This window comes from Akebia trifoliata, chromosome 16 (genome assembly GCF_017979445.1).
Source record: "Akebia trifoliata isolate Shusen 1 chromosome 16, ASM1797944v1, whole genome shotgun sequence".
NCBI lineage: Eukaryota > Viridiplantae > Streptophyta > Magnoliopsida > Ranunculales > Lardizabalaceae > Akebia > Akebia trifoliata.
In genome coordinates this window covers 3,454,625-3,468,489 of record NC_141390.1, presented here as the reverse complement: position 1 = coordinate 3,468,489, position 13,865 = coordinate 3,454,625, and the positions used below count along the sequence as shown (strand labels likewise).

The 13,865-nt window shown below is 35.2% G+C and overlaps 1 protein-coding gene across 7 annotated transcripts; it reads right to left on the bottom strand.

Moving 5' to 3' along the window:
- Positions 1 to 855: 855 nt before the first annotated feature.
- LOC147382302 (protein FAR1-RELATED SEQUENCE 5-like) lies at positions 856 to 13,236 on the bottom strand. 7 transcript variants are annotated; one of them, XR_015173539.1, is made up of 5 exons: positions 13,062 to 13,236; positions 10,285 to 10,949; positions 8,404 to 8,619; positions 5,427 to 5,601; positions 856 to 1,237 (listed from the first exon to the last, which is right to left on the bottom strand). XR_015173539.1 is itself a non-coding variant. In XM_086428174.1 (4 exons), the coding sequence occupies exons 2-3, from the start codon at positions 10,945 to 10,947 to the stop codon at positions 8,446 to 8,448; spliced, it is 837 nt and encodes a 278-aa protein (XP_086284300.1). In that variant the 5' UTR covers positions 10,948 to 10,949; positions 13,062 to 13,235; the 3' UTR covers positions 856 to 1,237; positions 8,404 to 8,445. The 7 variants fall into 7 exon arrangements, 3 of the variants coding, with proteins under 3 accessions (XP_086284300.1, XP_086284299.1, XP_086284301.1); XR_015173542.1 differs by having other exon boundaries at positions 5,427 to 5,592; XR_015173540.1 differs by having other exon boundaries at positions 8,408 to 8,619.
- Between the last annotated feature and the right edge of the window lie 629 nt (positions 13,237 to 13,865).

Below are 13,865 nucleotides of genomic sequence, written 5' to 3'. Positions count from 1 at the left end.
TCTTACATAAATCATCAAAAAATTGCACACTTGGTGTTGTGTTAGTAAAATTTGGTGTGGCAATAGCAACTCTCTTAAAATATCATATCGATTGAATGTCTTGGTTAATGAAAAAATCAATATGGTATCTACCGATAAATTTGAGATATTCTAATATTTTAAATCATGGTTGTGTGTCCATCTCATTTCAATGCATTAAATTCTAATCATTAAACACTCTAATCATATATTTTATTAACAAATGGGATACCCCATTAAATGAAGAAGAATGAATGTAAAGAGGAATTTAAGGATGAGAAATATGACCTAAATCAACATTAAAAAAAATGATTTAAAGGTTTCCAAAGATTACCACTCACTTAAGATTTAGAGATATTTTCCATATTTCTAGAAAATAACGAATTTTGCAATTAGATTTCGACTCTAATTACTCGTATTTATGATTGACGTTGAACCCTAAATTTTCTCTTTTAAAAAAAAAAAAAAAAACCTTTTGGAGGGCCCTTAAACATTCATGGCATGTCAATACAATTTTCCCCAATAGAATTCTTGATTAATCCCCTAGGTTTTGGGAGCAACTTGTAGGTACCAAGCTGATGACATATTATTTGACTTCGGTCTTCCATAAGAAACCAATATAAAATGACTGAAATACCCTTACCTTCCAAGGTTTGTCAAATACCCCTTAACACACCCACAAAAGCAACAATAAATAATTTTTTTGTGCAGCTACTCTTTTATGGAAATTTGCTTTCAGAGCAACCCAAAAAATTTCTGTTTCCTTCTCAAATTCTGTTTGCTTTTGCTGTGACAATAGAACATAAATAAGTTTTACTTCAATTTCAATTGGAATCATTCTTATCTTCTTTAAGTTAATTTAAATAAAAGTGAGTCCAGTGCACCTTAAAGTAGAGATTAATACACAAAAGTTAATTCTAGGTAACAACTAAACTAAGTATCAAAGACAAGTATACAACTTCGAACTTGAACAAAAGGCTTACGCGATCTATCCAACCAAAAATAAATAAATAAAGATGGTTGAGGATTTCAATTTGATAGGGGTTGTGTGTGTTCCTCAACATTTTGAACTATGTCTTTGATGTTTCTTGATAGGTGATGCATATGTTCATCAACACCTTTCGAAACAGTATCAACCTGATCTTGATAAACTGCCGGTCGTTCTTTCAATGTGCAGCTCGAAGACAGTTTGTTCCCAGAATTTTTAATCTTTCCCACCCTGCAAAATGAAAGAGTTCACTTTAATACAGTTTTTTTAGAATCGCCAAAAGGTTTGGATCACATTAAATGCAAATGGGTGTCTTTTATCCAGAACATAGAGAGCTGCTATTGGCACCCCAACTTTTACTTATTACACCATAATTTCTTAAATTATTTATTACACCATACTTAAAAGAGTAAAAGGCATCATTCGAACCTTAACATAAGTTTGGTTCAAGTTATTACCTCAATATAAGTTTGGTTCAAGTTATTACCTCAATAATACAAAGTATAATAACACATTCAAACAACTTCAGCAGTTGTTTACAACTAAGATTAAAAGCTCTCAGAACATATGCCCCTGTACGCCTAGTAATTTGTCTATAATTAGAACAGTTGGTTACATTGATCCTTTTCTCTACCGTAATTCCACTCGTATTCTATATTTTTAGTTTTTTTTTTTTTTTTACAAACTTTAATGAGAGAAAATATAGTTTGTGGAAATAATCACGACATACAAAAGAAGGCAGCAAGAGTGACATCTTTAGCAAGATGTTCTGCTTCATTAGACTATACTAAGTATGTGAGGATGTCTTCTACCAAAACATTTTCCCTTCAACAATGAATGGTTCATAAAGAAATTCCTTTAACATACTCAAGATACATAAGAATGGAGGTCAGAGGAGGAGAGATGTCAAGAGATAAGATCCTCCTCTTTAGAGTCCTTGATCCCAGCAAGGCCTAAAGATAACTTTGAGTAATTCCAAGATCATTTTAAGAACCAAGATCCTCCCCATAAAATTTTTAAAAAATTATAAGCATTAAATGCTACTGCGATTGATAACAGGGGCAGAAAAAAAAATCTCCACCATTGCCCCCACAATAATTTTTAAAATTTGTAAAGATCTTAGTTGCCTCCATGTAAAAAAAATCTTGGCCTCGTCCGTTTTCCAGAGTTGCAAAAGTAGTAGCTATCCAAATTAAGGTTGCTGCTACCTGGAGATCTGGCACCTACCAGCTCACATTTTCCGATTCTCTCAAACCAAGGACAACTAAAAATGGTCACATAGAATATGAACAATGAACCTAAGACAATTAATAATGATTAGTTCCTCTCAACTGAGAAAGTGACCATGAATTGACTTGATGGGTACCGCCTGACCTTAAAAAGAATCACCTCTAAGTTACCCAAGAACCTACCCAGAAGCAGGAGTTTGATCACATGGTATGTCACCGCTTTTAATATTGTTACTCCAAAAGGTGTCATTTTAATTTTAAGGTCATTGGTGATCTGAACCACAATCAATCTTAAAATCAAGATGCTGCACCCTTAACATTACATTAAGATCTGAAATACTATAAAAGATATCTTCAGTGAAAGAGGCTTTAAATCAATAAAAGCTCAAGATATACATTTGCATCTCACCTTCCCATAAATAGAAGTAACTAAACTTGAGGATTTAATGCCAAGTAGTTAGGCAGACAGTGTTGAATTCTCAGTTTGTCATAATTCTCCATGACATGGCAGACTAAGGATTACTTTTATAGGCATCTTTAATAAATCCCCTAATTCCTAGTTCCCAGGTGTTCAACATCATCATCTTTGAATTGAACTATCAACCACATTGCTTTGACTTGTCTAGGTGACTATAAGGAAAAAGGTACTCGATTGTGATCTTATTAATGATACAACTATCTAGGCATATCCCAAACCATCCTTCTTGTGGTTGAGAATGGCTGGTATGACGAATTTCTTCAACAATTCTGCAATATGAGAACACAACTCATGCTTGACAAGGCTCATGGGATGATGTGAAAGTTTGGGTAGCATTGTTTGGAAGCCAACATGAGTCTCTCGCAGAGGTTCCAAGCCCATTATTAACTCCCATGTTCTTCATCGTGTGCAAGTACATGAGTAGACTCAACTCTACATGTTCTTCCTTTTCAACTAATACCAATAAGTGAAAGAATAAACTCAATTTAGCAAACAAGCTTTTCACTTTTATCTTCCCTCACACAAATTCCAATGACATGACACTTTAAGTGATTTGGAACCTTTCCTTGTCTAAAAGGTTGAGGTAGGAAGTTATATGTGTCATTCAATCCTTTTAAACACTTCATAATTTCCAATATTCTGCTACATGCTAAACAACTTATCTTCCCTGTAAGATCATGTTAAATATCCGTCATGCCTTAATCAGATATTCCCCAACTATGCATGTTCAATGGACCTAACTTGTCACGGCCTCGCCGATGGGCCATTGGATAGACGTGGAAAGGGCTACGGAGACCAATGGGTCGAAGTGAAGCTGTCATGTTGCGGGATGGAATGACAAAGAGGAGCGTGATTAGTCCCACATCAAACAGGAAAACGTTCAGAGCCTGGGCTATAAGGGCAAGCTAGACTATATATGAAAAGACGCATTTTAAAGTCATGCAGGTTTCGACCCAAGGACAATATCGTACGGTTGTGGGTCTGGGGGGCGTTACAAATGGCATTAGAGCTAAGGATGACATTTCTTGTTTGACGGGGAGGTTGTCAAGGCCTTGTCGATGCGCCACTGGCTGGACATGGAAAGGACTGCAAAGATTGAGGGGTCGAAGTGGAACCGTCACGTTACAAGGTGGAATGACAGGGAGGAGAGTAATTAATCCCACGTCGAACAGGAAAATGTTCAAAGCTTGGGCTATAAGGACAAACTAGACCCTATATAGTATAACGCATTTTAAAGCCATGCGGGTTTCGGCCCAAACTAGACAATATCGTATTGTTGTGGGCTTGGGGCGTTACATGACTAGCTTCATCTTTCACTTTAGCCTGAAATGAGGGGAACTGAGCCTTATAGGCCAAGGCCTAGCCTACTCAGAGAAGCATTTACAATTGGGTTTCAACCTGCTAGATTAAAGAATTCTACGAGGGAAGTCATTCCTCAATTGGTGATATGAACGAATGATTTTGTTGTCGCGGGCTTCAATGTGTGCTTAACTACATAAAAGAAATGGGCGTTGTAAGACGATGGAGAGGAACTTGTCGAATTGACACCACAAGGGATGCACCGTTGTAGCTAGGACTTAGTTCCTTTATTATTGGATCACACCCCAAAGAGTAGATGAGCAACTTGAGCTCCAATTTACACATAAATGTTATTCGATTACATCTAACCATCATAGACCAAACATACAGATATATGACAAGGTTGAAAATATACTTATTGATCTCGAAACATTGAATATTTTGGGAATGTATTAGAATGAATCAGCCAATACAACATCAATTTTTCATTGACCAAAACATTCCTTTGATACGGAATTTAAACCTTGGTTGACATTACCATTACCATGAGTGACTTGTAAGTCATAATTTTTAAGAAAGTTAAAAAACTTGAATATTGAATTTGTAATTTATATTTATAATTCTCTTAGATGATTCATTTATATATTTGTATGTACATAAATCACAAACAAATTAATAAAAATTTCAAACTTGAGTTTATATATTTTTACATGATAAACATGCATATATAATAAAGGGGGTGGATCATGGGACATATATAAAAGCATTTGTAAAAACAATGGTTTTTCAAAATATGGGATAGAAGTTTCGGATTGAGCTAATTTTCTGAGGATGGTCTCTATGATGAGAAGATCATCCTCACAAAAAATCAGCTCAATCTGAAACTTCTAAGTCCATCAAAAGTGGTTTACAAATTATTGGTAAAAAATCAATGGTCCTTCACATTCTAAATCACTTTTGATGGGGTTAGAAGTTTCAGATTGGACTGATTTTTTTTTTTTTTTTAAGGATGATCTTCTCATCATAGAGATCATCCTCACAAAAAATCAGCTCAATCCGAAACTTCTAACCCATATTTTGAAAAATTATTATTATTACATTGTTTTTACATGTGTCCCATGATCCATCCCCTATTGCTTTTAATTACTAACAAATTCCTTGCCCCTTTCAATGCACAGTGGTAAGCAACTCTCCAATTCAAATAATCAAAGGGAGCTATTTTTAATGCATATTCAACCTCCAATGTAGTGAGCCACTCAATATTCTAACAAACTCCTTCACTTATATTAACTTATGGAGTTTGTATAATTCATGTCTAAATTACCAGAAAACTTCAAATTGGATCTTAGTATCAGGTACTTAAATTTTTCATGCAAATGATGTCAGTATGAATGATGCAAATGTACAAACTCACTTCCCGATAGCTTCTCCATCTAATCCAATGCCTTGATCTTCTCCTTTTCTAACATAGACCTTTGTCTTGGCTCATCCTATCACACCAATGTATAACTTCTGAGTATGGTGGTGAGATTTAGCTTTTGTTGGAATTCCAAAATTTCCACTATGAGCTGCTTTGTTTCCTTTAATCCCTTTCCATCATCAAAACAGTCCAACAGTCAAAAGATAAATACACACTAAAGAGAAATGTAGATATGCAATTGATTTCCAAGCTCTTCCACTATAGCTTCATCTCACTGATTCTTTCTATCATCTACATTTGATGTCTACAAAATCAATAAGAACCGATATAGTCGTTCGATGAATACTAAGATGGATTGTTTCTTATATTTTGGTAAGTGTAAATTTGTTTTAAAACAGATGATTAGATACAAGTAGATGAGAGGTCCCTTTCACAAAAGTGCCCGCATCTAATTACAAAATTCCCAAAAAGTAACTTTTAACTTCCTTGAACAATTCAGACTATTAAAACAGTCTTAATGTCTAAAATAATGGCCTGATTATCTGCATCCTTCCCTTCAAACCATGGTTTTAAATCTCACATTGACATCTCGTCTCATTTATGGACAAGACTGAATTGTCTCAAGCGAGTCAACTAGTCTCTGACGAGATAAACCATTTAACTCGGTTTATTATTATTTATTCATATATATGTAAACAATTATAGTTTTTTTATAAAACAAGGATTATTAGAAGATGTTTAATAAAGAAATCATTTTTTATTTACATAATATGTATTTAAATTCTAAGAATACTGCAAGGATTTTGTCCAAAAAAGAGGACTATACAAAAAATAGCACTTAGAATGGGATCATGGATCCCAAACAAAACATACAATAAGGGAAACATCCAACACCCTATGTAAGGACCATCCAGTAGCCATTACATTCCTTCAACCACAGCTGCTTGTCCACGCTCAAGGGAATGTAAGGATATCATTGATCCAGACAATAAGAATGACAATAGAATAAATCTTTGAATCATTAAGAATATCCAAAATCTGAAGTCCTGAAACAGCTCTTCACCATACTCAACCAAAAAATCCTTTGCTGATAGATTTTTCCTACTGAAAAGAATTACAAGGTTGGATATCATTGATCTAGACAATAAGAATGACAAAAGAATAAATCTCTGAATCATTAAAATTAGTCCAAAATCTAAGTCCTGAAACAGCTCTTCACCATACTCTACCAAAAAATCCTTTTCTGATAGGTTTCTCCTACTGAAAAGAATTGCGGGGTTCAAAGAAAAAAGATTACGGGGTCCAAAATTCTTTATTTGAGAGCACCTCACCACACCAATGACCCTCTCAGAATCAACACTCACTTAACCCACCTTAAATGAAATCTTTTTAATAAAATATGGGCACCCATTTGGGATCCCTCTTTGGATAATACACCTGAATGTAGAGTGCACTGCGCACCTCGCCACCATCCCAATCAAGGTTTTCTGCTTTCATACTTTACCTTAATGACCCTTCTCAAAAGATTGATTGTTAAATTCTCTACTTTGCCCCTGCCCCAGAAGCACTTGACAAAGTTCAAGATTCATGATCTAAAGTCAACCCCAACCTCCCCTCTTTTGTTGTAGTTGAAGCATCGTCTTCGTCACTATTTTCCAATGATGGAAAGAACTATAACTCGAAATCAATGCTGGTTGAGAATACTCTACATTCTTTGAGACCATTCGATATAGGCTTTTGATAAAAGTTCATTCGAATTTAAGCTTTACCCATTCTTCAAAAATATCTAGCTAGGTCAGCTACGATAGACTCACAATCAAGGGCTCCTAGTCCAAATATATGAGAAATTTCCACATCGAACTGTGTCTAGTATGGCATGTATTGTTCAATTCACTGACAAACGGCATCTGGGTTGAGTTAAAGATTAACTTGTTTTCCTTTCTTTACGGTCTTCCACTAGTCATACCATGCAATAATAAAGATCATGCCAAACAGTTCTTACTATTTCCAAGGATTTAGAGCATGTGTAGTTCGGGAAAAGCACCCAAGGATGCCATAGTGGGGCTGACATCGAAGGCAACATTACCACGGAGTCATAGATGATCCCCAATTGTTTACTTTGCCTCATCTAGGCATAGGAGCAAGAAGATAGTTTTATCAACAGGCCCTTGCCCATAATATTGATTCAATCTTTCCATAAGCTGCTCCAACAAAACTACCACTTCAAATACCACAAGTTTACCATCCACTACCTTCCATCTACACCCGATTTGAAGTAGCCAACAAACTTTGAAAGTCTATCCTCAAATACATACTCCAGCATCCCAAATCCAAAAGTTTCCAAGGGATTGAAGATTCGTGAACAAGGAACTCAGATAAGCAAGAACGGAAGTCCTAAGGTATAAGAGTAAGATGATGGTTTTATCCAACAAGCCCTTCCCCCAAAAAAATTATTCATTCATTCCATAAGTTGCTCCAACCGAACCATCACTTCAAGTACCACACTTTACCATCGATTATCTTCCATCTTCACCCAATATGAAGTAGCCAATAAGCTTTCAAAGCCCGTCTTCTTATGTCCCACGTTCAAAAGTTTCCATGGTGATGCAAATTCATGAACAAGGATCAATGGGAGACAAAAGACATTCATCCTACATCATTTTTTTTTACGAGAGATAAAAGAAATAACTATTGAGCAAAAAACGGAACACATACAAGCACGGAGGAAATCTCTACAAATGGTGGAGGAGACCAACCAAGGGAGCTAAACCCTAAAAAATTTCAATACTAGAAACAAATAAAGCACCCTATATAATGTGAGATCCTCCATGATATATTTTTAGCACTCAGAGGTTGTTTAAAATTCCCTCGATATATTCAAACTAATTGAGAAATTCATGAAGAGTTTAAAAATAAGGAATTGCAAGTAATTGATTTGTTTGAAAAGAAAAAAGAATTGGTGCATACGTACTTACGTATTGGGTGATAAATTCTAGGAAAGCTCTCGACTTCCTCAAGATTCAAGTTCCTTCATGTTGTCAACTACATCTTCAACTTTCTTTGATAGGTGATCTGCGTGGTCCTCCATATCATTCAAAATCATACACAGTTGTTCTCGATATGCTGCAGAACGTCGTCTTTCACGATGAAGCTCGATAGTTAGTTCTCGAATCTTCTTTTTATCTTCCTACACAAATTAGGAAAAAATTAAATATGCAAATGGAGATCAATTCCCTCTAAAACTGGTGCAACTGTGTGAAACTACCCACTATATTAAACTACCCCCACAGACATTTCATGGTGACAGATTGTGTTGGATACATCCAACGGTGGAAAACACTTCCTACTATCATAAATCTAACTACCATAAACCATCCAACTTCCTAAAACCACTCCTCTCTCTCTCTCTCTCTCATTTTTCTTCTAATAATTTTGGTTTGAGACTGCAAATAAAGATATCTCTCCCTTCTTTTTTTTCTTTTTTTTTTTTGCTTCTCATGCTTTTTTTTGTGTTTAGATTTTTCTAAAGAAAACAGGAATTGGAATGTTGTGTACAACATTTTCTTACACCCATCTTTGTTGTTTTTGTTGTTCTTTTCAATTATTGTATATGTTATATTTCTCCGTTATTGTTTCAAAGAGAAAAAAGAGGGGTTATTTGATATTTTATCGATTCAATTAAATTTCCAAGAATATTCAACATATAAGGAATACGTGCACGTGTCACAAGTGTCGTAGGCACGGGCATCCGCTAGTCTATTATACAAAACAGGATTTTTGTCCTAGTTATAAACACCATCCACAGTGTGAATTGTGTTGAAAAGATCCAAGAGTTAAGATTAATTCCCTCTAAAACTGATGCAATTGTGTGAAACTACCCATTACGTGAAACCACCCCCCACAAAGACATTTCATGGTGACAGATTGTGTGAAACCATATATAAGCTCCTTTCAATGGAGTTTCTAGGAGCGATTTCTCTATTATTCATGGTGTGATTTCAAGAAACACTAGGTGTGATTCCAATGTCCTATCATTCTATCCATTTTTTTTCTCTTTTAATCTTATTGTTGTTTTCTTGATTTTCTTTTATTTTCTAGTTATTGATTTTTCTGAAACCTTTTTCCCTCAACCCTTAACCTATAAACCTCAACCTTTAACCCATTCGTTTATCTAATAAAACTCATCCCTAATCGTAATAGCAAACGTCAAAAGTAAATCCACCAACCAAAAACCTTTTGGATATACTCTAAACCTTTAGAGTAACCCTATCGTAGCCCAAATCCTTAACCCACTCCCAAATCAGATTCCCTACCCCATATTTCATCTTTTTTCCTCTTCATCCCACATCAATATATACATATGTATGTCTACATATATTATGACTCTTCCTACATGTCGTGATCATGTAACAAGATGGTAAGTTAGAATTTCATTTAGAACATGAAGTCAAACATCTACAAGGAAGCTAAATTAACCACTGGGAACTGAATAGGCACGAGATACTCACAAGAAACCTCTTTAGATGAATTGGACAAATAAGAACATTATAAAGGACTTCGTAACTATCAAGCATGTGTCACAAACCAATGCAGATGGTTATCTACCATTTTCTATCTCTTTGATGAAACAATAAAGCTATAGAAAATAAATTATCAATTTTACAATGGTGAAACTTATCCTTTTAGTCAATCTTACTTACACTAAAGGAACAATCAATTATTGGAAAAAATGGCAATTTCTTGGACTTCATGTTATCGTCCTTAAGAAGACCCAATAGTAGGTCCAATATTTTATGTTTATAAAAAAAAATCACCAAGTCATTCACGAAAAATACTGAAAAGAAATACTCACACTTTCTACATCTTTCTCTGTGACATCAACATTGCCAATTCCACGAGCTTCTTCCACAAATAAGCTTTGGATCTTACTGGTGTCCACTCCTGCACCCTTCAAAGTTTCAACATATTCTTTCACATTATCTTGTATATTTCTATGGGATCGAAGACGATTCACTTTCATTGGAGTTAGTTCATGATTATGCTCCTGTTGAAATTGTTTGACAACCCACATCCCAGATGCTTCTTTCTTCACCCACAATTGTGCCTTACAACCCACCCTTGTGATTGCCATTCGGCGCTTCATATTGCCTTTCTCATTTAGAGCAGATGTTTCTCGTCGAAACCCCTCTTTGGAGCACACAAATATCCGAGAGGTGATGGTTCGGTCCCGTGATGAACGGTAGAGAGGTCCCTTACGGATGCTAAAGCCCAGATATCTAGCGTAACTATTATAAAAGGTCCTAGCCTCCTGTTCGGATTTGAATTCCTTGCCTACATACGGCTCTAGATTTATACGCATGTCGGATGACATAACCTCCCTTTCTCCAGAATTTTCCGGCACTTGAGTGCTCTCACCAGCACTTGTTTCAACATCCACGACAGGTAAACTATCTGAAATTGCATCTTCTGAACCCCCACTGAATGGAGAGAATCCATGGCTTGGATCTATAGACATATCTACAACCATTGTGAACAAAAACATCAATTCTATCACATTAATATGAGAATAGCAGTAACCACGATAACAACAGCAATAATAACAGAGGAAAGTTTTCTCCATAGACCAAAGAAAGAATATCAACTCTATGCTGTCTGGGTTTTCATTCACATTCTCCTTGAGGTAATGGCCTAAAGGGGTTCATGTGTTTGCCACCTTACCATCTCAAAATGTGGTGAGTCTCAGCCCAATAGCAGTTCCCTACGTGTCGAAAAGACTTAGGTTTCTTTGACGTTTATCTATTTAAATAGGCACTGCGCAGGCATGGCAGTGTGCATATAACCATATTTCTCGAGGAAAAATATATGGTTAACTACACACTGCAACATTAGCGTAGTGTTGAGTGCAGTGTTGTAGGAAGTCACTTTAGAACGGCTCTTTAAAATATAAAGATGCTTCATTTTCCCACCTAGAGGAAAGAGATTGAATGGGAGGTTGCCATGCAAGATGAAAAATACGTGAACCCTATCTTGCTTGCAACAGCAGCCGCCAGGTATAAGAAACAACAGCTTTATATCATAATAATAATAATAATATTAGGGTGTTGATTGTATTTTTTTTTAATTGGTCTAAGCGTGAAGGCGGGGGTTTTGATCCCAGGTCTATGGTATTACCACACACAGTCTTCACCATGGTTTTAAATCTCATATGAGACCAAGATGACTTGGGCATCGTCCATGAACGAGACGGACAGACAAGGCATCTCACATGTGCAAAATCTCGCGAGACAAACAAGATGATTTGGACGATATTTTGAATACCTCGGCCGAGTTAGTAAAATTCATCCGAGTCAACCATAATTTTGTATATTTTAATTAAAATATTTATTATCTAAATAAAATATGATTTAATGATTATACATGGGAAAATGCTGAAGTGACATTGAAATTTACATCGTTTCACACATTGGTTGACGTGGATGTGTGTACAGAACCATAGATGATTTTCATCGAGATAAGAGTGAAAAGCATCAATCGTTTTGCGGGCACGTCCACATCAGCAATGTGTGAAACGATGTAAATTTCAATGTTACTCCAACACGACCATGGTTTTTAAACTCGGTATCGCGTCTCGTCTCATTCAGCTCCGATACCGAGTCGTCTCAGACGAGTTTTCCGATACATTTGAGACGTCTCATGAGATAACTCGAAGATTTGTACATGAGATGTAAAACTCGGTCAAAAAAATCACTTTGTGAGTTGGTCTCGTTCAGCTCCGATACCGAGTTAACTCGGGCGATACGTCTCGGTCTCAGACGAGTTTAAAAACCATGAGCACGACTCTTAAACATATTCTAATCTACCTTATTTTATAAATAAATAAAAATTAATAATTATTTTCATATAAATATATATATATATAATTGTAAACCAGGTTAAATGGCGTATCTCGTCCCAGACAACTTGGCGTCCATGATCAAGACAAGAAGTCAAACCAAGTTTTGAAACCATGGCCTTCACCACCTAACTGAATGGCACCTTGCAGATAATAAAATTAGGGAGTAAACTTTTCACCTCTCGTTGAGTTTTTTTTTTTTTGGAAATATGGTAGGAAGTATTTGAACTGTTGTAAGAGTTTTCAAATGTTAATTGGACTAGAAGTACAAAACTCAAGACTTAGAAAAATCTATAAACCTAAATGTAATCTCTCATAGTTGAACAAGATTTTATTTTGAGGTTTGAAACATTTAGTGAGGAGAGAATAGTCTTCTCTTGAGTAGTGGATTCCACTCAAGAATTGCTGGAAATCCCTTCTCATCTCAAGTGGAATCAACTTGCCAATCCACACCATCAAAGAACTCGGAAAATAGAATATTGATTCCTAAATTACTCAAATAGGTAATTGGGAAAAATATCAAAATATTCAAAATTCAAAAAAATCTGAGTTTCTAGGGTTTCCTTCACAACGACAATAAAGTAGAAATCTAGAGTAATTTAGTAGAAATCTTGAGCAATTTAATAGAAATCAAGATAAAAGTTAGTGTTTCTTCTGGAAACATAAACGATTTTTTTTAATTAGGAATTAGAAATAAAATTGCAGAAGAAAGAAAGACAGAGAAAAGTAGAACTTACAGAGTTCTTATAGCTCAATTTCGACTGGAATTAGGGTTCCTTTTTTAGTTCTCCTTCCACGAGAGATCGATTGGCACTTTGACAGTCGAAACTCAAAACGGGGAACATCTTTTTAGGGCTTAGTTCCACTCTGGTTTTTGGATAAATATATAAAATCTCTTTTTTAAGGTTTCGTTAGTTCGTAACGTTCTTTCAAGTTAGTTTCGGCCTTCGGGACAACAACTAAATTTCGGTTTCCGGTTTTTTTTTTTTTTTTTTTTATTCTTTTGGTAATTTTGCAAATCCCCTACAAAATTGGTAATATTAGGTTTACCACCCTTCAAAATGGAATATGAAGTTTAACCTTGACAAAAAGTCAACGCTTTTATTTTATTTTAATTTTATACTAAATGACATAGCATAACGATATTTGATTCTCTTCAAATTTTGATTTAATAATTTAATTTTCACCATTAGTTCATAAAAAAAGAATGTTGACTTTGGATTCAACCAGGACTAACCCTAATCTTGCATTTTATAGGAGTAAACCTAATATCACCAATTTTATAAGGGTTATTTATTAATTAATTTTTTTGTGAGGAGTTTAAAGATAAGGATCTCCTTGTTATTAAGCATTTTTTTTTTTTTACAAAAATTGAAATTATGACATTAAGATTTGTGTTTGAAAGGGAAAAGTTACTTAAAGGATCTTAGCTTAGGGATTTCTTTCTAATTAGTGCTTGAGTTTTGGGTGATTACTTGACAGTCCATTGAGTAAAACTTTTTTTCTTAATGGTCCCTCAACCTCATCTCATATTATAATAT